The sequence below is a fragment of the Colobus angolensis genome, unplaced genomic scaffold, assembly GCF_000951035.1.
Source record: "Colobus angolensis palliatus isolate OR3802 unplaced genomic scaffold, Cang.pa_1.0 Scaffold8, whole genome shotgun sequence".
Classification (NCBI taxonomy): domain Eukaryota; kingdom Metazoa; phylum Chordata; class Mammalia; order Primates; family Cercopithecidae; genus Colobus; species Colobus angolensis.
Window position 1 is genome coordinate 1,673,619 of NW_012121820.1, and position 26,464 is coordinate 1,700,082.

The following is a 26,464-nucleotide window of genomic DNA, read 5'->3' on the forward strand; positions in this document are numbered from 1 at the left end:
TGAAAATGCAGAAATCACCGGTCTTCTGTGTCCTTCGCGCTGGGAGTTGGAGACTGCAGCTGTTCCTATTCGGCCATCTTGCTCCGCCCCCGGCTGGTTTTTTATCACAATCATTGTCAAGCCACTCGCTGGACGTTACTTCACCTGATTGGGAATATTCTGAACAATGGCGAGACACACACAGGGAGCTTCTGACTGCGTCTCTGGCTTTTCCAAAAGGAGCAGGAAGGCAGCTGGGGCAGTGTGTGGCTAGTTGATAGGAGAGGAATCCTATGACCACCTTTTGGAATTGTCTTATTTAGATCAACTCCTGGATCCCTTTTGCTCATTTCTAGGAATTTGACAAGCCCAAGACTGTCATGACAGGGACAGGAAGCACGAGAATAGATGCTGGTATGCCCTGACATGTTCTGTGCTATGAAAAGCTTGGGAGGTCTCACCAGGTGGCTGCTGTGGCTGTGTGATCTTCCCTGCCTCTCCTCCTGCCACACCTTTCCCGCCTTCCTGTTTCACCCTCATGCTACTGAGGCAAATCTTGTGTCTTTGGTGGCTGGTGCCCCTTACTTTCAGGGTATTTGAGCGTGGAGGGAACATGGTATGATCGTCCACTGCTACCTTCTCAACCATGTCAGCTCACAGTTCAGCTCCCTTTCCATTCAGTTCTGCAGCCAGGGGAAGGATCTTTACGTCCTCCTGAGTGTTTTCCCTTAGCTTAGCAGTGAGTGAGCTCTGCCTCTGGCTGCAGGGTGCTCTCTGGCATGCCTTTTGCAATTAAAAAGAAGAAAAAGGAGGTATCTTGCCAACCCTTCTTTCTTGTTGACCTCCCAACTGTGGCTTCTTCAGAGACTATTTTTCAAATAATGAGATCATCGAGGAGATGTCAGTGGAGGGTTAACAGGGGTTATCCTTGAGGCCTTCCTGGATTCCAATTTCAGTTTGCGGTCAGACTTGCTGAATCAAAGTCCAGCCCTTCTGATCATTCTGCAGCGTGGCATGGCCTGGCCTCTGATGTGCATTTAGTGGTAGAGCTGCACATTACCACTGATACTTCTTTTGAAATGGGCTGGTAGTGGCAGGAAGGAATGCCAAGAGCTGGAAGCTGTTGGCCTGGGGTTCTGGCTGCATGCTCCTGTTAGAGATGAAAACTTGTCACTCCTGGATCCGAACTGAGTGCCCCAGCTTCTTTACAGGGGACTTGGGCTTCCTGCCCTGTGTTTTTCTTTCCCCTTTTGGCATCTACTTCTTTGAATCTAGAAGCCTAAAGCATGTGGTCTGTCTTGGGGAACATAGTGTGGCACTGGTGGAAAGTGTAGGACCTCACACTAGGATCTAGGCTTGCTCTGTCATCGCTGTGTGGCCTTGGGCTGGGAGGGAGGCACCTTCTATGGGCTGCAGTCCCTGGTAGTCACAGAAATGAGGGTATTAATGTTTTACCAGAAGAGTTATAAGGATTAGATGACAAAGGATAGAAAATACCTGCTGCCTTCTTTATCCTGCTGTGAAGAAGGGCAGTGATAGACTAATTTCACCATGGAATTCATGGTATACTCCTGTGTATATGTAGATGTGTAAAACTTGGATTCTTCATGTCTTGGCACACACCTGAGATGTCTTTCTTCCTTCTCCATCCTGCCTGTTTTCTATGAAGTCTCTCCAGTCTTCCAGACCCATGGAATCCCAAGAGATCCCTGTCTCCCCTGAATCTTAGCACTGTGGTAAGGACAACTACAATGCACTCCCATGGTCTGCTCTAGCTCAAAGGGTGTCCCCTACAAATAATCTGAGTACATTTGGCACTAGAGAACTGAAAAAAAACAGGTCTCCAGGCCAGGCGCAGTGATTCACACCTGTAATCCCAGCACTTTGGGAGGCTGAGGCAGGCAGATAATGAGGTCAGGAGTTTGACACCAGTCTGACCAATATGGTGAAACCCTGCCTCTACTAAAAATACAAAAACTAGCTGGGCGTGGTGGCACATGCCTGTAATCCCAGATACTCGGGAGGCTGAGGCAGGAGAATTGCTTCAACCCGGGAGGCATAGGCTGCAGTGAGCCAAGATCACACCACTGTACTCCAGCCTGGGCGACAGAGCAAGACTCCATCTCAAAACAAACAAACAAAAACAAAAAACCACAGGTCTCCAGTCTCCTGGAGCTCACATTTTTGGGCATAAGACAGTCAAGAGACGAACCTGATCATTTCAGATAAGAAAATCTGATAGTGGGGTTGGTGGAAAGTGACTAACAGACATGTTTTTACATTAGTTGGTCAGGAAAAGCTCTTCAGGGAAGGTGATGTTTGAAGTGAGATTTACATGACAAGAGTCTTGTGAGACTCCCTGAGCAGAGGGTGGGGAGGAGAGTTGCAGATTTAAAGGTCCAAGAAAAGAAAAGACCTATTGAGCTAGAATTGCGGTGTGCTGGATGGAAAGGGATGAGGCTGGTAGAGAGGATATGCAGGATTCGAGAGCCTCAGTGAGGAGTTCAGGTTCTATTAATGCAGTGGAACATTTTAAGCAGGGAAGTGACATCCGATGGGCTCTTTCAAAATAATGCTCTGACTGCTCTTTAGGAAATGCATGGTGATAGGTTTGGCTGTGTCCTCACCCAAATCTCACCTTGAATTGTATCTCCCAGAATTCCCATGTGTTGTGGGAGGGACCTGGGGGGAGGTCATTGAATCTCTCCCAGAATTCCCATGTGTTGTGGGAGGGACCCCGCGGGAGGTAATTGAGCATGGGTGCCAGTCTTTCTCATGCTATTCTCGCGATAGTGAATAAGTCTCATGACATCTGATGGGCTTATCAAGGTTTTCTGCTTTTGTTTCCTCATTTTGCTCTTGCTGCTGCCATGTAAGAAATGCCTTTGGCCATGATTCTGAGCCTCCCCAGCCATGTGGAACTGTGAGTCCAATTAAACCTCTTTTTCTTCCCAGTCTCCGGTATGTCTTTATCAGCAGTGTGAAAATGGACTAATACACATGATTTGTGGAGGTTTAGGGCAGAAGCAGAAACCAGGTAAGAGGGAGCAGGAGCAGTCTGGGAGAGGAGGGGATTGGCAGGGTGAATGGAGAAGGATCAGAAGGATCAGTTGGTAGTAGAGTGAATGGGCCTTGCCAATGGATTGGATGTGGATAATAGGGTAAAAAATAGGAAGCCAGGATGACATCTCTGGGCTTTTGCTTGAACCACAAAGTAGATGGAGGTATCATTTTCTGAGGTGGGAGAGACTAGGAAATAAACAGGTGAGGGGTAGGAAAGGATTCAGGGGCTCAATTTTGGCTTTTTAAACTTTCAGTCTACATGTTACACACCCAAGTAAAGGCACTGAGTTGGATATGAGGGTTGAGAACTCAGTGGTAAAGTAGGGGTTCAGCTGTATACATGAGAGGTAGCAGCCATGCAGCTGGACAAGATCCCAGCAGAATTATGTTACGTGCACAGAAGAAGGGACAGGGCTAAGTAAAAAGTGCACAGACGAGGGGAGCCAGGGAACTACCCAGCAAATGGGTGGCCAGTGTGGAAGGAGGAAGGCTAGGAATGTGGTCAAGAAAGCCAAGTTGTTGTGGGAACCTGGCTTCCCACGATGCTTGCGTGTCCTTCCCAGTTCACTTGGGTTTGATTTCATTTGCTTGGCTTCCTTGGCTTTTCTTATTTTGCCAGTTCCATCTGGGTGCAGAGTTGTGTTGAGTGACAAAATTGATATAAATTGTTTACTGGTATGCCTCATGGTGGTTTATAATGTTTTTATTCTGCCATCTGGGGACCCTTGACAAGGTACCGATTTCAGTAGCAGGTACCAAGAATAGCAATAATAAAAATTAGCATTTGTATAATACTTGATTGTTATAAATATACTTTCTTTTATCCAGATCTCTAAACTTCTCAATCAACTTCTTCTGGCTTCTCCTATGTGAAGGATTAGGTGAGAGTCCCTTGGCTAGGATTAAATCTTTGGCTACGATATAACTTCAACCTGCCTTTTGGAACTTGCCTCTCACCATACCTTTCCACAAATCCCTGGCTTCAACCCAGCTGATGGCCTACTTGGGCCTTCCCCTTGCACACTCCAGCATGGAATGTGAGCCCTGGTTGCTCTCCTGCTTCTGGTCATGCAGGCCAAATTCTCTTCTGGGACTTCCTACTGGACTCTTCCTTCCTCCAGTGGGAGCTCCCCATCTGCATCTCGGTGGGCTGGTTCCACCCACTAGATGCAGTCCTGTGCTGATATTCAATAACTGTGTGTCCTGCTGCTTACTTTCCATTGATGATTAATGTTTTCTGTTTTTATACTTTGCCTGCTTAACTACACTGTTAGCAAAAACCTTAGAATGCACTGTAGTACCTGGTGGTGTCATCTCATGCCCGCATGAGGTACTTAGTATCTGATTGGAATTATTCTCTTTTGATGCCCTTGTGAGGTAAGATAGGCAGCTCCTACAAATGAGGAAACTGAGGAAGGACACGGGCCAGCAGTTTATCCCAGGACACAGAGCAGTTAGGTTTGGGGCCAGCGTTCACACCACTAACCGCCATTTCCAATTTTCCCTCAGGCTACACTCCCTGAACGTGATACCCTTCCCTGGTCACCCTTGTCTCTCTCCCACATAAATGGGGCTGCTTTTTCACCAGCTGCTCCACAGACTTTGGACTGGATCCCTGAAGCTTGGGAAGAGCCTCAGCTGGACTGTGGCCTATTTTCTGTGTCCTCACAGGTCAGAGGCTAAATGTTAGTTTTTTTTTCCTCTCTCTCTCTTTTTAAAAATGGTTTCTGGTTATATAAGTTGCAAATGTACTCTAATTGTAGCAGGACGAGCCGCAGACAAAAATCCTCAGACACCGAGTTAAAGAAGAAAGGGGTTTATTTGGTGGGGGCATCGGCAAGACTCCTGTCTCAAGAGCTGAGTGAGCAATTCCTGTCCCTTTTAAGGGCTCACAATTCTAAGGGGGTGCGTGTGAGGGGGTCGTGATTGATTGAGCAAGCAGGGGTACATGACTGGGGGCTGCATGCACTGGTAATTAGATCGGAACAAAACAAGATAGAGATTTTCACAGTGCATTTCAATACAATGTCTAATCTATTGATAACAGAACCAATTAGGTCAGGGGTGGATCTTTAACTACCAGGCCCAGGGTGCAGCACCGGGCTGTCTGCCTGTGTATTTCATTTCTGCCTTTTCGTTTTTACTTCTTTCTTTGGAGGCAGAAATTGGGCATAAGACGATATGAGGGGTGGTCTCCTCCCTTGTAATTACTTTTTGTCTGGGCAACCACAGAGTGTCCCTCCTCCATAACATCAGTTCCCACAGGACTAAGATCAGTGTTTTCTGAAGCCTATGGAGAACTTCCAAAGGGAGTGCCTAGAGAATTAACAGGACCTAGTGGTACCAAGGAGACCTTGATGACTTCTAGCTCCTATTTTCTTTAGCCCAAGTCTTAGAGGGTTGCTTGTTCCCAGTGATGGAAGCTGGATGGTCTGTGTTATGCAGCACATTGTAGAAGTCAGCTGTTGATTTGTCTCCTATTAACAGAAAAAGGGCTGGAGCCTGGGACTCAGTGAAATTCCTCTCAGATGCTCCCCTATTGCTCTTAAGCCTGTGCTGAGGATCCTGCTCTTGGCCTTCTTCCATTTAGTTTTAGAGAAACACAAAACACTGTATTCATTTAACACACCCATTGCTTCAGAGCTTTCTAAATCTGTAGGACCCAGAAATTCCCACAGAACCAGGAGTCATGACAGATAAGACCTAGAAGTTACAGGAGCTATGGCTGTGCTAACTCTGCAGAGAGAAGTGCAGCGTCGTCAGACTCCATGCTGGAGTTTGAAGACAGCACTGCTTTTCCTCGTGCCCAGATGTTCTCGAGCTGGTGACAGCCCTGTGCTGATGGGTCATTTAGATAGTACTATATTTAGCCTTTCTGGTGGGCGAGAGGCCATAGCTTCTTGCTATGAGAAGAATCTACAGTGCTAGAATGTGTGTGCACGAGTCCATCCATTCAGCATCTGCTTCAGTGCTTTCCAGGCCCTGTCCTGTATGCATGGGGCATCATGATGAACATTTTATCACTACCCTTGAGGGAAGAGAATCATTTGTACAAATGAATGTAGTAGAATTCAAGGCTTTTATAGTAAAAACACAGAGGGACCCCTGGGGCAAGCATGAACAAACAGGCTTGACAAAAGGAGTAATGTTATGCTGGTCCTCAAAGGGTAAATAGCAGTGGAGGAGGTGGAGGAAGGGAGGAAGATGTCTTCAGCAGAGGAAACAGCATGAGCAAGGCCTACTCGCAGGAAAGCTCAGGAAGGATTTAAAATAGGTTAGTGCTGGGCACGGTGGCTCACGCCTGTAATCTCAGTATTTGGGGAGGCCAAGGCGGGAGGATGGCTTGAGCCCAGGAGTTTGATATTAGCCTAGGCAACATAAGGGGACTTCATCTCTACAAAAAACACAAAAGTTCATATAAGACTGTTCGCAATTGGCCCAAATGTCCCAGCTACCCAGGAGGCTGAGGCCCAAGGATCACTTGAGCCCAGAGGGTGAGGCTGCAATAAGTAGTCATTGCACCACTGCACTCCCACCTGGGTGACAGAATGAGATCCTTTCTCAAAATAGGTTAATGTGGCTGGAGTATGGGATGAGATGGTATGCAGGAAGGGGGCGTGGGGGTGTGTGGGGACTGGGGGGCACACGTAGGATGGGGATGTGGCCAGAAAAGTCATTTGGGCCAATTGCAAACAGTCTTGTATGAACTTATCCCGTGGACATTTTTAAGCAGGGGAATGGTATCATGCAGGATGGGTGTTTTTGTTCTTGAGATGATTCTGGAACAGAATTTCTCAACTGTGGCATGAATGGTATTTGGACTGGATAATTTGTTGTTGTCAAGGGCTGTCCTGTGCATTGTGGTGTGTTGTTATAGTGGCATCCCTGAGCTCTACCTACTAGATGTCAGTAGGACCCCCTCCCCCACCCTTGTGATAATAAAAAATGTCTGAAGACATTGCCACGTGCCCTCTGGGGACAGTTTTGCCCCCCACCTCAGTTGAGAACTGCTCTAGAAGCAAGCAATCTAGAAAATCAGTTGGAGTGGGAACAAATTGGTTGCAGGAAGGCCAATTAAGAGTAAATTGCAGCTGGGCGCGATGGCTCACGCCTGTAATCCCAGCACTTTGGGAGGCTGAGGCAGGCAGATCACCTGAGGTCAGGAGTTGGAGACTAGCCTGGTAAACATGGTGAAACCTTGTCTCTACTAAAAATACAAAAAAATTAGCCAGGCGTAGTGGTGGGTGCCTGTAATCCCATCTACTCGAGAGGCTGAGGCAGGAGAATTGCTTGAACCTGGGAGGCGGAGGTTGCAGTGAGCCAAGATCACACCCCTGCACTCCAGCCTGGGTGACGGAGTAAGACCCTGTCTCAAAAAAAAAAAAAAAAAAAAAAAAAAAAAGTAAATTGCAATATTTCAGGTAAGAGGTGAAGTCTGGAACTAAGGTAGCAGAGTGGAAATTGAGAGTGGATCCTGAATTTGAGTTTGATGTCGACGTTATCTGGCATGTTCTAGGTGCCTGAATAAATGGGGTTGAACCAACAGGTCTTGGTGATTGGTTGGAACTCTTCAATTAAACTTGAATATTGGGTAGGGCTTGGAGAAGTAGAAGGAGCACTGGCTGGGGAATCAAGGTCTATTTCTGGGTTTAGTTTTTTTTTGGGGGATCTGAGCACAGCCAGGTTCCTTAACTTCCTGGATCTCAGTGTCTTTCAGCTGTAAACTGTATCTAAGAACCCCTGTGCTTCCTGTCTCATGGAATTCTAGGAATTACTATTTGCATAAGCCCTTTGAAAACTGCAATTACTCTCTAAACTGTGCTCTTCTAGCGGTACCAGCCTGAGGAGTGAGGGCAACGGGGATGAGCATACTCTTGAGACATGAGTGTGAGAGGGTGGATACTGTGAATGGACAGTAGACAGTGTGTCACATCTAGCTGTGGACTAATGGATGGCAAGGCTGCACAACACTGAAGACTCAGGGGATGAGACATTGGGACTTGGAAGGGAAAATTTTGCCAATGTTGTGGTGCTTACCGTCCCTGCTGTGAGTGGTGGAGTTCTGTCCTGACATGATGCTGTTCCTCATCCTTACGTCAGTGGTGAAAACAGACTCCAGAGCTCAGCGTCAACCCAAATAAGAAGGTTCTCTGTTAAACATAGGCAGATGGTAGATACAGCAGGAGAGAGAATTGCCAATGAGGGGTATGTTTTGAACATTCGATGATTATTATTATTGCTATGTTTTTTAACCAGGGAACATTGCCCTTTTACCCATTTCCTACTCACACCCAGGACGGTTTTTGGACTCCATAGATGAGTGTTCCTGGGCTAGGCACTGATCCTCCTGGGAGCCTTCTTTCCCTTACCTGCTAAATAATGATAGAGTTTCTTATTCTGAAACCAAACCCCAAAATAGTTGACTTCTGTGGTCTCTCCTCTAGAGAGAGGCCAATCTGTTGAGCCACAAACTTTAACCTTTCCATGGATATATTAAAGGTGGACATTAAAGATGTTGCCATGGGCAACCGTCTTACCGGGAAGCAGGAAGGTGGTTAAATGATAAGTGCAAATGGAGTGTTGAGAGCTTAATTTAGTTAACCTACTGATTGGGAAAACCAAGGTCAGGAGAATGTGAATAATTTGTCCAATGCCATTTTGCTATTTGGATGCTGAGGGAGGTCTATGTGCCTTGGTAACCTGTTGACCAGAGCCACATTCTTTCCCACCAAGACCCAGTTGCCTTTTGCTTGACATCTCCAGCTCCATATTCTCAGTCATCCTGGAAAGAATAAATGTGACTTGGCCTGTGTCCAGAAACAGGGTGCTTCCTTTTCTTTCCTTCTGTTTTCTTCTATGCATTTCCAGTTTACTTAAGGTGGGACTACTTGGATCACTTAACTTTATTGGAGGAGTTTTGGTCAGTCCTTTGTGATGGTCTCTCAGGCTTTCCTCTATGGGGGCTTGGACCCCAGGAAGGCCTTGGAGCCAAGGCACTGGCAGGGGCCACTGCAGAAAGCTAACACTCTAGATCTGGGATGTGTCCCTATTTTAACACCTAAGTGGTACTGGAAAGAATACAGTATGACTCAGACTGTATCCAGAACCTGGATGATTTAACACCTGGTATGGGTTTCTATTTTAAGACCTGGGATGTATACTTATTAAAATAGGGATGTGCACCTATTTCAGTATCTACTATTAATCTCACATATTTGACAAAAGCTTTATTGGCTACCTAGTATGTAAGGCATCTGTAAGAAAGTGAGAATTTTATTGAGGAATAGGATTTGCTTATGTTGTCCCAGAGATTCTGAGCTCCTTTGGATTTAAAATATTTCTACTCTAAAAGTGTTGTGTGTGTGTGCGTGTGTATATGTATGTATGTGTGTGTATATATGTATGTATATATAGTATGTGTGTATATATATGTATGTATGTATCTGTGTTCTAGAACATGTCTGTGGTGTATACTTGGTAAGGAAAACAGCACTGGCAAGACTGGAGTGCTTTTGTGTTACCTGTCCCCATGGGTCACTGTTCTTAATAGTAACTGTCTTAGGCCATTTTTTGTTGCTATAAAGGAATACCTGAGGCTGGGTAGTTGATAGAACAGGTGTATTTGGCTCATGGTTCTGCAGACTGTACAAGAAGCATGATGCCAGTAACTGCTTCTGGAGAGGGCCCCAGGCTGCTTCCACTCATGGCAGGAGGCAAAGGGGAGCCAGTATTTGTGGAGATCACATGGCAAGAGAGGAAGCAAGAGAAGCAGGGAGGTGCCAGGCTCTTTTTAACAATCAGCTCTTGCAGAAACTGAGAGTGAGAACTCACTGCCTTCCACCCTGGAGGGCATTCATCTATTCATTAGGGGTCTGCACGCATGACCAAACATCCCCCGTTAGGTCCCATCTCCAATATTGGGGATTGAATTTCAACGTGAGATTTGGAGGGGACAAAGATCCAAACTATAGCAGTAGCAGTGGTAACTGGGACTCTGAACAACAGCGTCTGAGGGCAGCACTGCTCATCTGATGGGTGTGTACATGCTGCTCAGGTTTGGGTTGAAGGAAGGAAGGCAGCAGGCAAAGGCTTCTTGTAACCCTTGGGTCCAGCCATAACTCATCCATGTACAGATAGAACAGGAAATATAACCCGTCTTCCCATTTACTTCATAACTCCTCAAATGGTTTTCATAATGACACCTCTCTTTTTGTGCAAAGTTTTAGATTGAGATTTAAAATGAGAAGATGGGGTATATCTCTCATTTTACCTTTTCTCGTTAAGATGAATTCCCCCTTCCATCTTCACAGTAGAGTGTATAAAGGGTAAAGGGTACATTTCACACAACCTCATCTCTGCTTCTCTCTTCCTAAACTCTATTAAGTCTTTTCTTATGAGGAACACAGAGTGTCAGACCAGTTATCTTTAAAGTTGCAGACACAGTTTTCAACTGGACATGAAAGGACATTTCAGGATAAAGCTGCACCTGAATCTGTCTAAAACATGTTCATTTGGCCTAGAGGAGTTTGAGGTAGCTTTGGTCATCCTAGGGGATCTATGGTTATCCAACGGCTCTATTTGTTTGATATTAACACTAGATAGAGCTCTCCAGAGAATGATTCGGTTCCAAACAGGCAGGCCGTATTATTGATAGTGTCTGCTTAGTAATTCATCTCAAAAGCAGGTTGGAAATCTGAGGCATCTTTTTAAGGTCTTAGGGTAATAGTAATTTGAGCAGCAAATACCCACTTAACTTTCCTAGCTCAAAAGTCACAATTGGTTTCATGGCTGCTACTCAGTATGTGTGTTGACTTGGGAACATTTTTTCCTTTCTTCTGATATCCTAGAATTTTAGATGGTATTATTGTGCCATTTTGCTAATGTACCTAGGCTGAACATTTCTTCTCTATTCTTAGCACTAAACTTTTCCATTCACCCTCTGAAACAACAAATTAGCTCCATATTGCCTAATGCAATGAAAAAAGTTGGTAGACCTGGTTGATGATACATGAAATAATACATGAATAAAGAAGTTTCAAAACTTTATAAGTGTATTTCTAAAGAAGTGTGGTAGGAATGGCAGTTTAGCAATCAAGAGTGATACAAGTACCAAATAAAAGGAATATTCAGGGGCAGAGTTTCAAAGACAGTTTATTTGGGGATAGTGGTAGAACAAATGATGTCCATGATTTCCTTTCATTGTTAGTGCTCGTATGAGGACAAAGGAAAGGGACTGGAGTTATGCACATTGCAAGACTCAACTATCATACTGAGAATAATTCTTCCATATATACTCCATCTGTAAATCTGGTATTTTTATCACGTAGTTTTGACCATGTCCTTTCCCATGTTTGAAATTCATGTGTAGTTTTCCATTGCCTGTAGAATATTTTAAATCTGTAATGTGACCCCTAAGAACCTACTGGATCTGGCTTCTGCACCTTTGCCAGTGTCATTTTGAGCCCCTTTCACCACTGTCCTCTGTGTCCAACCCACACTGGCCCTCTTTCAATTCCTTAGCAAGCCCTTCTCCTTCATGCCCCAGACTTGTCACACAGGTATCCTCTCAGCCTGGAAACCACTCCCTTCCACATCTTGCCCAGCTACCTCCTTATCCATCTAGGATTCAGCTTGAATCATCTTCAGTGAGGCCTTTCCTGATGACCCACAGGGGTCAGGTCCCCTGTCACATGCTGTCAATGTTGGTGCTGTTGATGCAGTTATGACCATTGCAGAAGATTAGCTGCATGTGGTCTGGGATCCTTGAAGGGCCCTGTGATACGGTTTGGCTCTATCCCTCACCCAAGTCTCATCTTGAACTGTAATCCCCTATGTCAAGGGAGGGACCTGGTGGGAGGTGATTGGATCATGGGGGGTGGTTTTCCCCATGCTACTTTCTATACAGTGAGTGAGTTCTCATGAGATCTGATGGTTTTATAAGTGGCAGTTTCCCCTGCACTTTTTCTTTTCCTGTCACTTTGTGAAGAAGGTGCTTGCTGCTGCTGCACCTTCCGCTGTGATTGTAAGTTTCCTGAGGCCTCCCCAGCCATGCAGAACTGAGTGAATGAAACCTCTTTCCTATATAAGTTACCTAGGCTCTGGTATTTCTTTATAGCAGTGCGAAAACAGACTAAGACATCATGTCTCCTCTTCACTGTGTCCAGCACCTTGCACAGTACCTGGCTGTTGTGCAGAGGTGTTCAGTAAATACTTGTAAAGGATTAGGTGAACTGGAGTCCATGCTCCAGTCTGTAAGCCTTGGTAGCCTATTAGGGACATATAGGAGTTGAATGTTTATTGAACAGCTTCAAAGATAAGTATTTGAATAATTGGAGATGGGGGAGACTGACATGCTCTTGTGGAAGGAAAACTGAGAGCTCACTTGAATTCCAGATGCAAGTATGTGAGGTGGGTAAGTTCTGAGATAGGTCATCTCTTGAAGACAGAGTAAGGAAAAACCAACTCATGCACTCAAATACAAGGTGCAGTTTCCCCCAAGTTATTTCTTAGGAAAGAGTGGTGCTCCTATGCTTTCTCTTAATTATTTTGGTCAATGAAGTGGTTTGCAGAAGAGAACTTAGCCTAAAATAATAACTTCAGTCAGTGCTTGCTTTGGTTGCTTAGAGAGGTCAAGTAACAGAACAGGTTTTTAAAAAGAAAAAGGAAGCAAACTTAGACTGCATAAATATTTATAGGGCTATGACCTTTCAGTAAGTGTTATGGTGATCATAAACTGTTAAGGTTGTTTCTCTGGGGAAAGCAATATACTGGTCTTTTATAGAGATGAGGATATAAATCCACTGGATGAAGATGAAAACAACTATCCTGTGATAGAATCAGATATGGATTTAAAAAGTTGGATTATGTCAATGAGCTTTCAAAATGAAGGTGGTATGCTCTGGAAAACTATCTTAAGTGACTTAACGATTTTTAATACGACAGTAGATTGCTTAATTCATATACTTGATTGTTGTGTTTAGGGAGCACTGACAGTCTAGGAGCTGAATTATGGAAGTAGGATTTTAACAGTTTTAGCTACTTGATTGGATCTGGACATATCCTTTAGCTGCATGATATGCACTAGCTTTGAGGAAATCTTTTTTAGCTTTTTTGGCAAGCAGGTTAAATGGATTCTGCATTGCAGCCTTAAAAAGCTGATTTAATGTGGACACACCCCTTTTTAAATAGGAGCTTTCAGTGATCTTGCCACTTAGGCCAGTAGGTCATTCACAGTCTCCAAAGAAGGTTCCCTTGTGCTCAATTCAGACTCAGGGATTTACACTCCAAGTTCATTGGAAGTGGACATGCAGAAGGTACTAAACTGATATGTCTGTTGTCCAAGTAGATCGTGGGAAGTCTTGAAGTGAGAGCATCACCACTCTGCTTGATAGGTATTTCTAAGCCTCCACTATCACTGCTTCCCTCACCAACAAGTATCTACTGGTATAAACCAGCTGGATAAAATGACTCCGCAGTGTTCCTCATACACCAAACGCTTCCCATCTTGTCAGTTCATCACTTGAGGACACACTGCTTACTCTGTTAAACTACATTTGTAGGGCAGTAAACAGGTAAATTTTGCCTTCATCAGCCACATGGAGACTCGATTCTTTATTAGCTTCAAATACAGATATAGAATGTGTGATAGAGAAGATGGAATTGTGACTGACACAATGAGATATCACAGAAAGTTGACTCTTTTCTCAAGAAACTGGGTTGAGATGATATGATACCACAGCATTTGGATTTGCCTTTTGGTTATAATTGACTTTGGTTTCATTTAAATGGTAGGGAATGTTAGAATGTTGTTATAATCACGCTATGTGACTATGCAGTTACCACATCAGAGTGACTTTCTTCTCTGCTTTTTTCTCCTCTCCCCCCAGGTTCTCAGTGGCTCTCTGCTGTCCCCATCTGTGTGTGTATTATGTTATAGTTCTTTCTCCCGGTGCTCTGCTTACCCTGGTTCTCTGTCATTTAGAAAAACAGCAGCAAGATAGGGAGGCATCTGGGTGGGACTTGGGAATCTACCTAATTGGCTCAGAAATCATACCTGAATTTTTAGTTACGTAGGGGCTCTGGACAAACAGGACATTTACATGTAATTCCTTGTGGCTCTAAATTACAGGGAGGTTTCCAGTGGAAAGCATTTGGGGAAAGGGGAAGGTTATTACTGGATCAGGAAACCTTTAATGGAAGTGAGTAAACGGAAATTCAGAAGCATGGCTCGCTGCTGGGGGAGGAGGAGTTAACTCAGGAAATAATCTGGAAGCACTGAGGTTCTCTATTCCCATGACACTTACATGCGCATGGTTCTGTTGGGATTATTTGGCTATCTGTGCGCTCCTGGAGGGAGTTCTCTCTGGTTTTATTCCCTCCCAGGGCCTGAGTCCTGCCATAGTAAGAACTACTAAGCACTTAAAATGTGCCAGATACTGGGCCAAATATTTTGTATACATTATTTAATCCTAACAACCCTGGTGCAGAAGACATTTCCACCAGATGAGGAAATACCTTCTGAGGAAGCCCAGCCTCAGAAGTGTAGACCCTTACCTGATAATGGGAGTGGGGTCTAGCACCCTATATCTGAATCTTCACCTCCTTGCTTTTCTGTCTCCCATAGTGGGAACCCAGCCCAATAAATGTGAAGGGAAGATGACCAACAGCACACCAGTAGGAATGTTCTTGATTTGGGCTCCCCAGATTTGCAGGACTAATCAACACCACTGGGTTCCGAATGTGGTGTCTGGGTCCATGAACACTCCTTCAGACAGCGGTACCTGTAGAAATGATTGTGGGAAGCTCTACTTGGAGGGGGTGCAAGGCTTAGTCTTTATCTTCTAAATTCTTACCTTGCAAAAGAGTGGAGTGTGACCCACTTCTTGCAAGCACAGTTAGGTAAGGTGTTTCCATAGTTCCTACAACACAGCAGTATCCTTCCAGGTACCAAGCCACTTGGGAAACTGCTGTTTTGCTGGTGTTAAATGAAACTATTAGTTTAGAAATGTTTTTCTTCCTTCTTTCTTCTGAACAGACCAGTGTTCTTGTTCTTGGTCCCCTAATCACAGGAATAGACAGGCAGTTTATACTGCCAGCTATCAAGTTAGGCTGTGGGGTCCTTTGTCCATTCCCAGGGAACTCTGCCCAGACTACTCTGCTTCTGCTCAAGGCTTCGTTGCAACTGAAACTTCAGCCTGCCTCATGCTTAATGCTGAAACTACCTGTGGCTTAACTTGGTGTGTCGTTGTTAATGGGCATTTGTACATTTTTTTTCATATGTAATTACAAATCACTTTACCTGCAGAAAATACATACTCAGCAGGACTCTGGGCTGCTGTAAGCAAATCAATATTTCTCCAGGAGTAGGGTAGACAGTGGAGGACTTAGAGACTAAGGTCTTTTCTCCAGGCCTGCTTTTGACTAAGCTCTTGGCAACTTGGGCAAATTATTCAGTACTTTAACCCTCAGATTTCTCCTGTATAAAAGAGAAGTGATAACTCTGCTCATCCTAACTCAGTTTTGAGACTAAGTTGAAATGATTCAAATACTTAAGATTACTTATGTTAGTAGGAGGGGGTGGAAGTAGCATTATTATTAATTCCAGGGAGTGCAGGTTTCAAATGTCCCTGTTCTCTTCTCCCTGAAGGTCCATCTTGGCACCTGGGGTTCACTCTGAGATAGGAGTTTGAATTTTGACAGTGCATTCATCACTTGGGAAGTTTTTAAAAAATACCATGTTTGGGCCCTACCCCCAGAGATTTAATTATTCAAGTGCGGGATATGGGTGTTAGTGGTTTTGTTTTTTAAAGATCTGAAGATCTGCAGGTAATTCTTATATGCCAGCCAGCATTGAGAATCACTTCTCTCAGGTTTTTGGAGTAGAAGTAGGTTTTGATTTTTAAGGTAAGACATGGCTACCCATGTATTATGACCTACAGGACATCTAAACGATCCCAGTAACATGGACCACATTAGGTTTCTTATTTTCCTTTTCTCATTTGCTAATTCTATCCAAAATTCCATCAGGATTTCTAGACAAAACTGTATAGTAATATCACCATCATCATCATCATTGCCTAATACTTATGTGCTTTGATAGTGGGCTCTCATTTAATTGTTAGAACACTTCACGAGGTAGATAGAACTTTTACCTGTTGCTCAGCTAAGGAAACTGAGGCTCAGGCCCATTCATCAACTTACACAAGCTAATAAGTGGTGCTTAGAATTCCTTCCCAAAGCTATCTGACTGTAGAACCCACACACTTGACCACAGTGCTATACTGCCTGATAATTCATATACATGGGTAAATGCTGTGCTCTTCTGAACATTGTATTTACATTTTAGCTGGGGCTTTTTGGGAAAGAGTTCTTTGGCTCTGGGGAAATAATCTGCAAGCTGGAGTTTAATGTTTAACCACAGACTGATAGGGAGAGACCTGTAGCACATGAAGGTCTGTGATACCCTTCAAATCTGTTACCCAGTCAGCCACACAGAATTACATTTTCAAACTTGTTTGCATACTGAATTCATCTGGGGAGCTTCAGAAAACACTACCTGGTTCCCACCCCCAGAGACTGATAAAAGTACGATGGGGTTGTTGCCTGGCATGGGAATTTGTGAAAACTCCCTAGGTGGTTCTAATGTGTAGTCAGGATTGAGGCTCTTGTCATAATTGGCCACTCCCTCAAGCTGTGTATGTAGGAGAACAGCTGCTGGAGCTGGCCCTGCAGTGGAAGAAAGGAACAGGGGGTGGGAGAATAGCTTGGTACTAATGCATTTACATTTGATGTAGGCATCTGCCTTCTCTAGGAAATATGTGGGGCTCTTTTCAGAAGAACTTTCCAAAAATCACAAGCTTTTCTTTGATAATTAGGTCAGACTTGCTCTTTTATTTACTTTGATATGATGGAATTAAGTGTTGTTAAAATAGGATAGTGACAAATTGAGTGGCATGGTAATTGGGTTGTATGAGTGAATTTGTCTGTCTTATAGTCTGTTGGCTTACAGTAAATCTGGTAGAGGTCAGATTTGTTTGAAGACATTCCTTGAAGGTGAGAAAAAATTAAGAGGCAACACAGATCCTTGATTCTAGAGAGTTTGTCTGGCTCATAAAATAATGGCTTTCTGTGAAAATATTTTACTGCTTTTTCATAGACTCGTAATGAGAACTGATGCCAGGAGAGAGCGTGTACAAGATACTGTTTGCATTCTCTACAACCAGAACAGTGTGTGTGTGTGTGTGTGTGTTTAAACTGAGAAAAAATTTACATAATATAAAACTAACCATTTTAAAGTGAACAATTTGGCATTTAGTACATTCAGTGTTTTGCAACCACTATCTCTGTCTGGTTACCAAAACACTTTCATCGCTCCAAAAAGAAACTCTTCCCCTCCGAATCTTTCCGTCTCCAAAGCTCAGATCATGTCTGCCTTCCTCAGGTCTTTTCCAGCTACTGTAGTCTTGTCTCTCCCTTCTTAGTTCATGTGTCTGTTTCTTAGCCATATATTTTGTACTCATCATATACTGCTTTGTACTTGATTACAGAAGCAATGCGTCTTCCTTGAGGTGGTGGGTTGGCGGGTTTGTTCGCAAAGCCAGCATGTAAGGCAAAATTTGATTATGGTTAAAATTTTCCTTGGAAGATCTGTAAATTTCTCATTATATGCAGGATGAATGACATTAGGTAAACCGCCCTGCTCAGTAATTTATAGACACTTTAAGCTGAGAATCCATAAAGTAAGATAAAAGTGAGGAGGCCGAGTGGGGAGGTGGCAGCTGTGAACCATCCTGCACAGAACAGAGGGTTCGCTTCATTCTGATTTAACAATGAACTGCTATAATCTCAGTGTGTGTCCATGTGTCTTTATTGTGGAGATTGACCAGACACATATCTTGTGGCCAAATATTTACTAGATTTGCGTCTAAAGTTTGCTTTATCAGATCTGCATATAGAAAATCCTTTTAAACGTCATGCAAGAATTTGGCTACCAACTTTCTCTCTAACAAAGTCGGCATTAACTTGTTCCCCCCTCTCTCCCTGTCTTCCTTCTCTCCACTGGATAGATGTTACTCTCCTTAGGAGTTGGTCACATCACCCCATTAGGTCATATTTTTATGTGAGTTATCGACCCAACTAGATATACGTCCCTTAGGTTCAGGAGCTAGATCCCCGTGTTCGTACTTGGTTACATGGTACTTATCACAATGTGTTTTAGGTATAAACCAGGTGCTCCATGAATGAACATTCTCTGTTCACTGATTCCTGTACTCAGCATGAACATTTAGTGAGCATCTGTTCCATGCCAGGATGTGCTAGATCACAGGGATACAAAGATGCCCAACAGTATATTTGAAAGATCTTGCTGTAATGAGATGAAACTAATGTGAAAGAAATGACTGTAAAACCAGAAGGAAAGCTAATCATAGAAGAATTTATAGTGGCAGGTTGTAGTTGGGTAGGGCTAACTCTATGGGTAACAGGGAAGGAAGTGATCGGTGAGGAGATGGTGCTGGAAGTTGGACCCTGCCCACATGGACAAGTGAGGAAAGGCACTGTGGCCTGAGGAAATAGTAAGTACAAGGACAGAGGTTGGCATGCTTTCCTGTAAAGGATCAGATAGTGAACATTTTACTCTGTGTGTGTGTGTTTTTTTTTCCTCTGAGGCAGAGTCTTGCGCTATCACCCAGGCTGGAGTGCAGTGATATAATCTCTGCTGATGCAACCGCCTCCCAGACTCGAGCAATTCTCCTGCTTCAGCCTCCCAAGTAGTTGGGATTACAGTCACCCACCACCATGTATGGCTAATTTTTGTAATTTTAGTAGAGATGGGATTCTGCCGTGTTGGCCAGGCTGATTTCGAACTCCTGAGCTCAAATGATCTGCCCACCTTGACTTCCCAAAGTGCTGGGATTATAGGCGTGAGCCACTGTGCCTAGCCTACTATGTTTTTAAAATGGCTTTGAACCATAAGGTCTCTGTCATTAGTTTTTGTTTTTTGAGACAGAGTCTCATTTTGTTGTCCAGGCTGGAGTGCAGGGGCACACTCATAGCTCACTGTAACCTTGAGCTTCTTGGCTCCAGGGATCCTCATGCCTCAGCCTCCTAAATAGCTAGGACTACAAGCATGCACCACCACCGCTGGCTAATTTTTTTTTTTTTAAGTTTTGTAGAGGGTCTTGCTATGTTGCCCAGGCCAGTCTCAAACTCCTATCCTCAAATGATCTTCCTGCCTCGGCTCCCAAAATGCTGGAATGATAGGTATGAGCCACTGCACCTGGCCTTCAATCCTATCATTAAAATGTGAAAGTATTACATAGATAATACATCAATGAATGAATGAATGTGGGTGTGTTCCCAGGAAACTTGATTTATGGACATCAGAATTTGACTTTCATGTAATTTTTTTCACATTATGTGGATATCCTTCTTTTGAGCTTTTTTCAGCCATTCTTAACTCATGGGCTGTACAAAAACAGGCAACCCAGCAGTGAGCTAGATTTGTCCCACAGCTGTAGTTTGCTGATGTATTCTCAAAGGCGGGAAGAGTGAGATGATGTTGCAATGGAAGAGTAAGCAGTTAGTATGAGGATTCTGATACAGTGAGTCTGGGGGAAGCTGAAATTCTATGCTTGTAACCTGCTCCTAGGTGATGACGATGCTGAGGTCCTCACTTGGAGGAGCAAAGAGCTAAGGTAACATTGGGGTCCCACTGTGCCCCTTATGTTGCAGTAAGTTTTGTGGGTGTGGGACAACATGAGAAGCCAGTTGTATGCCTACCAGGTGTTCTCAGTCTCTTTAGAGAGATTTATATAACTAGAAAGGTACATGAACTCCCCTACAATAAAAGTTGAGATTTAGCCAGGCAATGAGATTCTTCAGTGCTGGATGCAACTAACCACCCCATGAGTGGCATATGGGCCACAGGGTGATGGCCAGCAGAGTCCTTGGCTGAGCTGGGACTGGGCTCCCTGGCTTCCAGGATCTACACAACATCACCTCCATTCAGTTCCTATTGGGATTTTCCTGTTCCTTTCTGGTTATTCCTCATTCTGTTTTCTTGAGCCATTCCTGACATGATTTACACGGAGTGGAGACTTTGCTTTAGGTAAAATTTCTTGGGTGTGCTGGCTGAAGGGGGAGTCTCAGGAGCGGAACTCAGTGATGAGAGAGCTGTGGTGAGGCTGAAGGATGGGCACTCACGTGAAGCTTAGGGACAGGAGCTTACAGGTCATCACAGCTGGATGGATGGTAAATTTAAACGATAGTGGAGAAAGTGAGGACACCTGGGGGTAGAAGAAATGTTGACAGTTAAGGTCAGCAAGTGCTCCGAAAGTTTTCTCTGGAGGTGCCTCAGAACCTTCTTTATATTTAACTCTTAGGGACAGGAGCTCTCTGGATGCTATAAAGCTCTTTGTTATTATAAAGCTCTATATTATTTTACTATAAAGATATGGCAATATCTTGCCATAAGGCAGCAGGCTCAAGAAGCAGGGAGAAGGCTAAGATTCTGTGAATTTGTTTCTTAGTAATGAAACAGATGACTTTGGCTTGTATCCTGAGTTGGGATGTCAAGGATGCAAAGTGGTCGATGTTTGCTTTCTCATTGACTGGTATTCTGATTCTATTGCCTTACAACTTTCACTGCTCCATAGTGAATTAGAGGCAAGTGTAGGAGGGGTCAGGATCTTGCTTTTAAAAGAAAAAAAGGCCTCTGATTACCTGGAGGAAAACACTGCTTTGAAAAAAAAAAAAAAAATCAGGACCAAAATAAAGGCAGCTGGCTGCATGTGCACAGTTAACAGACTGGCCCAGGGTCTGTGCTCAGCTGTCACTCCAGGAGTGAAGTGGATGATGCTGACCCAAGCACATGTTCTGGTTGAGCTTTTAGTCAAAAGAACCATTTATTTCAGGTTTCCTGATGATATTCTGTGGCCAAGAAGCTAGATGTATGTGTGTGTACCTGTACACTGACAGCTTCTACAGAAAATAGGCCCTGTGGAAGTTGCCTACCTATGAGATGAAAATGCAGAAATTCTGACAGCTGTGTGGTGGGATGCCAGGAGATCCAGATGCTGCCATTCAGCACTTGTTAGTGTCTCTGGGAGCTTTTATGTCACCTCAGATCCTGACTGAGGTGGTCCGAGGTACAGCCAAGAATTGGTATTTTCCAGGCTCCCCAGGTGATTCTGACTGCAAGCAGGGCTGGGAACCCCCTAGTTATGTTGAGAATGTGCTGGGCAAGTCACTGACAGTTAATCCTGTATCACTACTTTCTTTACCAAGGGCTGTGTTCTTTCCTGCCTGAACCTGGCCCTATTCAATGACTTTGTCTGCAAATCAGGATAGCTACTTGGGGAGGGTGAGTGAAACTTTTGGGTTTGTGGCTTAAAGAATGGACAAATAGGCCAGGCATAGTGGCTCCTGTCTGTCATCCCAACACTTTGGGAGGCTGAGACGGGAGGATCACAGGAGTTGGAGGCTGCAGTGACCTGTGATCACACCACTGCATGCTAGCCTGGGTAACAGAGTGAGACCGCATCTGAAAAAAAGAAAAAGAGTGGACAGATAAATTGAAGTGGCTGACAACTTGAGGACACTTAAGTGCACTTTCCATTTCCTGACCACTGTCTTTCACTTCTGCAGGAAAATGACTGTCTCTGAATGCAGAATATCAGAGCAGAGATTCCCAAGCTTTGAACATTTGCTATACTGTCTTGGCTTTTGCCTGTGTTGTTTTGTTTGTAGCCTGCTAAATAACTCCCTCTGACATCGCTATTTTGTAACACCCTTTGAGATAATGGTGCGATATCTAGTGTATATAAACAAATGCAGGCTCAGCAGTCTCTTGGGTAGAATTTTAATTTCATTGATCTGCAGCATTCTTTTAACATCTAAAAGGTGCCTTCTGCTACCAGTCCTGTGAGTTGTTCCCGTTATCATGATATTGGATCACGTTGTGTCCTGAAATGAGAAGGTGGGGAGATGCATGCAGATAGCTTTAGAAGTTCTCCTGATGGGCCCTTTCTAGGTAGTAACACACATTTAGAAATCTGAGAGCTTTGTTCTGTATCTAAGTTTCTTCTGTTTTAATCTTTCAGTGCACAAGGGTCTGGATCCCTGACCCTGATGAGGTATGGCGCTCAGCTGAGTTAACCAAGAACTACAAAGAAGGAGACAAGAGCCTGCAGCTCAGACTGGAAGATGAAACGGTAAGAGCGAGTCCTGGGCGGAGGGTGGGGGGAGCTCAGGAGTGCAAGGAACAGGAGTAGATAGTACATTGTGGGCTGGAGTTTTTCCTGGATATTGGAACTCTTGAGCCCTTGGATTCTTTCTTGTTGCTATTGATGTATGTGAAAGTGCTAAGCCAGGAAGCCGCTCTATGGATGTCACACAAAAAATAAGTGCTTATTGGGGTTAGCAGCTGAGAGATCGTTGGTGGTCAAGGCAGGAATCTTCTCAGTGGAGTGGAGGGAACAGGAAGTTGAGACCTCACTGGGAAGTGAGGAAGAGGAGCTGCTACAAGGGTCCCTGCAGGGCACAGTGGTTGGAGCCAGCCTGCCTGGGTTGGGATCCTGGCTCAGCCATCCCTAGCTTTGTGACCTTACATCAGTTCTCAATCTTTCTGTGCCTGTTACTTCATCTGTAAAATGGGAGTGCTAGTTTATCTAGGGCTGTTTTGAGAATAAGATGGGTTAATACGTGGCAAGTACTTAAAATAGTGCCTGGCATATAAGTGCTCCCTATGTGTTAGCTGCTGTAGTGAGCATTTTTTATTTTTTGACCTTCAGGCTGTTTCTTTCAAGTGGAAGACAAGGTAATAACTATGAAATTCTGTTCCTCCTGATATGTCTGATTTAGTTTCCCTTCTCATGAGCCTTTTGTGACCACTGCCTCTGCAACTGGTGCATTTCACAAATAATGGATGCTCACCCTATATGCTGTGCCAGGTCCCGGGGCAGATGGGTGAATGGTTGTGGCCATGCTGTTTCAGATAGCTCAGTGCTAAACGGGAGCAGTGAACATGAACACGAAAGTGAGACGAAGTATTATGATAAATGGCGGTAGGCATGGAAGTGAGTGCATGAGGTATAGGAGAGAAAAGGAACCCACTCTTTTTAAAGAGATGGGATCTCCCTGTGTTGCCCAGGCGGGCCTCAAACTCCTGGGCTCAAGTGATCCTCTTCCTGCCTCAGCCGCCAGAGGAGCTGGGTGGGACTCCTCTTGAGGAGAGGGGGTTTTGAGAAGGAGCTGGCCATGGAAGATTCAGGGTGCAGTGACCAAGAGTAGAGTGTCCCAGGCAGGAACCGTGTGTGCCAAAGCCCTGAGACCTTGTCGTGTTCCAGGAAAGGGAAGGAGGCCAGTGCATCTGGGAGCTGTTAGGGAAGGGATGGTTGGGTGGCTTCAGCCTGAGGATGCAGGCAGAGGTAGTTCATGCAGCCTTTACAGTGGGGGAGACGACTGGGAGAAAAATAGGTTTGGAACAAAATGGTTGGTAACAAATTAAGAATCGACTTTGGGACGGATTGAGTTTGGGCTGCGGAACAGACATTGCTTGGAGTAAAGGTTTGGGTTGGAGAGACTATTTCCTCTCTGAATGGCAACAACACTACAAGTGCGTACCATATCCTCTGTCCTTTGATCATTTCCTGCCTATTCTTGGTCTTGTCTCCTTTTCTAGATGGTTGGTGATTAACTTGTTGATTGAACATCCTACCACTAACTTCTGTTTTGTATCAACTTAAGCATACCACTTGGTAAACCCGGAACATGAGCTTGTTAGAAAACGTCTGTACTGAGGTGTGCATCCCTCACATTCCTCTTCCTAGTAGGCAGCATTTGCTAGCCACCTCTTGCTTTTGAGATGACAAGTACAACTCCCAACAGACAGAATTATGTTTACCATGTTGAATAACTTCCCACCCCACGCCGGGGAAAAAAAAATGAAATTAGTCCACCCACTTGAGTGGTATATCTTCTACTCTACTCCAGCAGATTTCATTTCAGTTGGTCTTTTCTAGTGGGTGGGTGTTTTTAAAAAGTTGTACGGAGGTAGTGAGGAATGATCTGCCATGTTGCTGAAACAGAGCAGATGCTCACCCACCCTGCTGAAAATGAATTTGGCCCTGCATGACTAATCCTGGCAGCTGCCCAGACCCCATCTCCTCCTTCCCCTGCTACAAGGCCGAGCAGCATGTAATTGGAAGGGAAGCCTGGCACTGGAGATTAGCAGCTCTCAAGAAATAATGGGCTCTGAACATCTGAGTCTGTCCAGGTTTCTCATGGGCACTGGCTTGTCCACGGCTAGCTCTGAGCTATCATTACGAGTGACTTGGCGGAGCTGTGGACTAGAGGCCAGGAGCACAGAAATTATGTGGCCAGACTTTGAATGCTTGCAGAGAGTCTCCTCTGAAGCTGAAATTATCCATGGTGTACTATGCTGGCTGGAAAATCTGCCCCAGCAGCCTCTTCCAACCAACCTCGTGCATCCTCCCTCCCCCTGAAGTTCAACAGTGTGGGTTTCACTGCATCAGCAAAGGATTAACATCAGTTAGATTCTCTTCCAGAAAGACAATGATGTTCCTAACCTCTAACTTATGATAGGACCTTCTGCCTACTTGCTAACTTGCCCCCTCTTCAAGACAGTCAAGCTTCTATCTGTGCCTCTAAAAGGTTTTTTCATTCTTGCTTTTGCTCATTCATGCATTCATTCATTTCTATTGTGGTAAAATATATGTAGCATAAAATTTACCATGCTAACCATTTTTAAGTGTAAAATTTAGTGGCAGTCAGCAGCAACTCAGTGGTACTCACATTGTGTAACCATCACCACTATCCTTCTTCAGAACTCTTCCTCTTATGCAACTGAAACTTGGTCCCCCTTAAACACCAACTTCCCAATCTCTTCTCCCCACACAGCACCTGGAAAACTCCATTCTACTTTGAGTTTGACGATCCCAGGTACCTCATAGAAGTGGAATCATACAGTATTTGTCCTTTTGTGTCTGGCTTATTTCACCTGGCATAATATAAGATGTTTCATATTGAAGTCAACAAGATGATAAACTTCTTGGGGGAATAGCATCTTTTTCTCCCCAGAGCCATGATGGGTACAAGGTATCTAGGTGTGCCAACTCTTAGCACAAGACTGTTTTTAGAGTGGATCAGGCTTTCAGGGGATACAGAACTTGGTGATGAGGTAGCTTCTGCATGCTCTGCTTGGAGCACCTCTGTGCAGGCCAGGCCTTCTCTCTTGGCCCCACCTCCCTTTCTGACTGCTTGACTCCTGCCCTCTAGTGTCAGGGAAAACTCTCCTTGTTTCCATGGTTTTTAATTTAAATTTCATTTTCCAACTGAGTTTGTATCTACTATCTATCACCCACCTTGATGATGAGTACTCCCTCTGGGCAAGGCCCTGACCTAGCATTTATGAGTGAGAAGAAGACAGGGGAGCATGTGAGCTTTTCAAAGACTAACAAACTCCACCGTCTCAGTATTTCCAAGCCCACCCTGACATTTGGAGGGCCAGAGCAAGAGAATGTAACCCTACATCTGTTTAAAGTATATTTTATCAAATTATTTAAATCTCATGTTTTTAATTAAAAACATTTTTGAACATTTACTATTTTAAAAATATAGTTGCAATTCTATTCAATCTCTATCCAGCTGCCAATATATAGAATCACTATCTTGGTTTGGGCATGTTATACTGCACATATGTGTAAACACATGAGTAGTATAAATTGTTCAGTATTTTAAAGCATTCCTCCTCTGTCATGTTGCAGGGGTTGCAAATACTTAGCACCCCTGGAACCACAACAAGAGCACATGGAGAAGCAAGGACTTGGACTCTCGGCCCAGTTAGAAAATGATAATCCATTATGAAAGGATCTTTTGCATGGGCTATCTGAAAGGAAGGATAATGAGTTTGTCTTCCGTTTTACCTAAGCATCTTTGCTGCCTGATTCTTCCCCAAACTCCAAAGCACTATTTCTCCAGTACTGGCAATGTTTCCACCCATGAACCTCAAGGCAACTGGGCACTGTTGTCTTGTTTCAAGAACACAGGACAAGGTGTGGAGAAGTGTTTCTCTGGGGCCTGAAGGTGTTAGTCACCAGAGCGGTGTTGAGCATTTCAGGTCATGCTGTGACAGCACTGAATGTTGATCCGAAGGACGAAGGCACACCATGTGTTCTTTAATAATTTCTATTATGTGATATTTCTTTTTTTTTTTTTTGGATTTTATCTTTTTTTTTATTATACTTTAAGTTCTAGGGTACATGTGCATAACGTGCAGGTTTGTTACATATGTATACTTGTGCCATGTTGGTGTGGAGAAGTGTTTCTCTGGGGCCTGAAGGTGTTAGTCACCAGAGCGGTGTTGAGCATTTCAGGTCATGCTGTGACAGCACTGAATGTTGAT

The 26,464-nt window shown here is 44.2% G+C and overlaps 1 protein-coding gene across 1 annotated transcript in view; it reads left to right on the forward strand.

Moving 5' to 3' along the window:
* MYO5B (myosin VB) overlaps positions 1–26,464 on the forward strand; it is a 316,975-nt gene that overhangs the window by 32,812 nt on the left and 257,699 nt on the right. Inside the window, exon 2 of the mRNA XM_011929181.1 lies at positions 22,143–22,253. Within this exon, the coding sequence (XP_011784571.1) occupies positions 22,143–22,253 (111 nt within the window). The remainder of the gene's footprint in view (positions 1–22,142; positions 22,254–26,464) is intronic.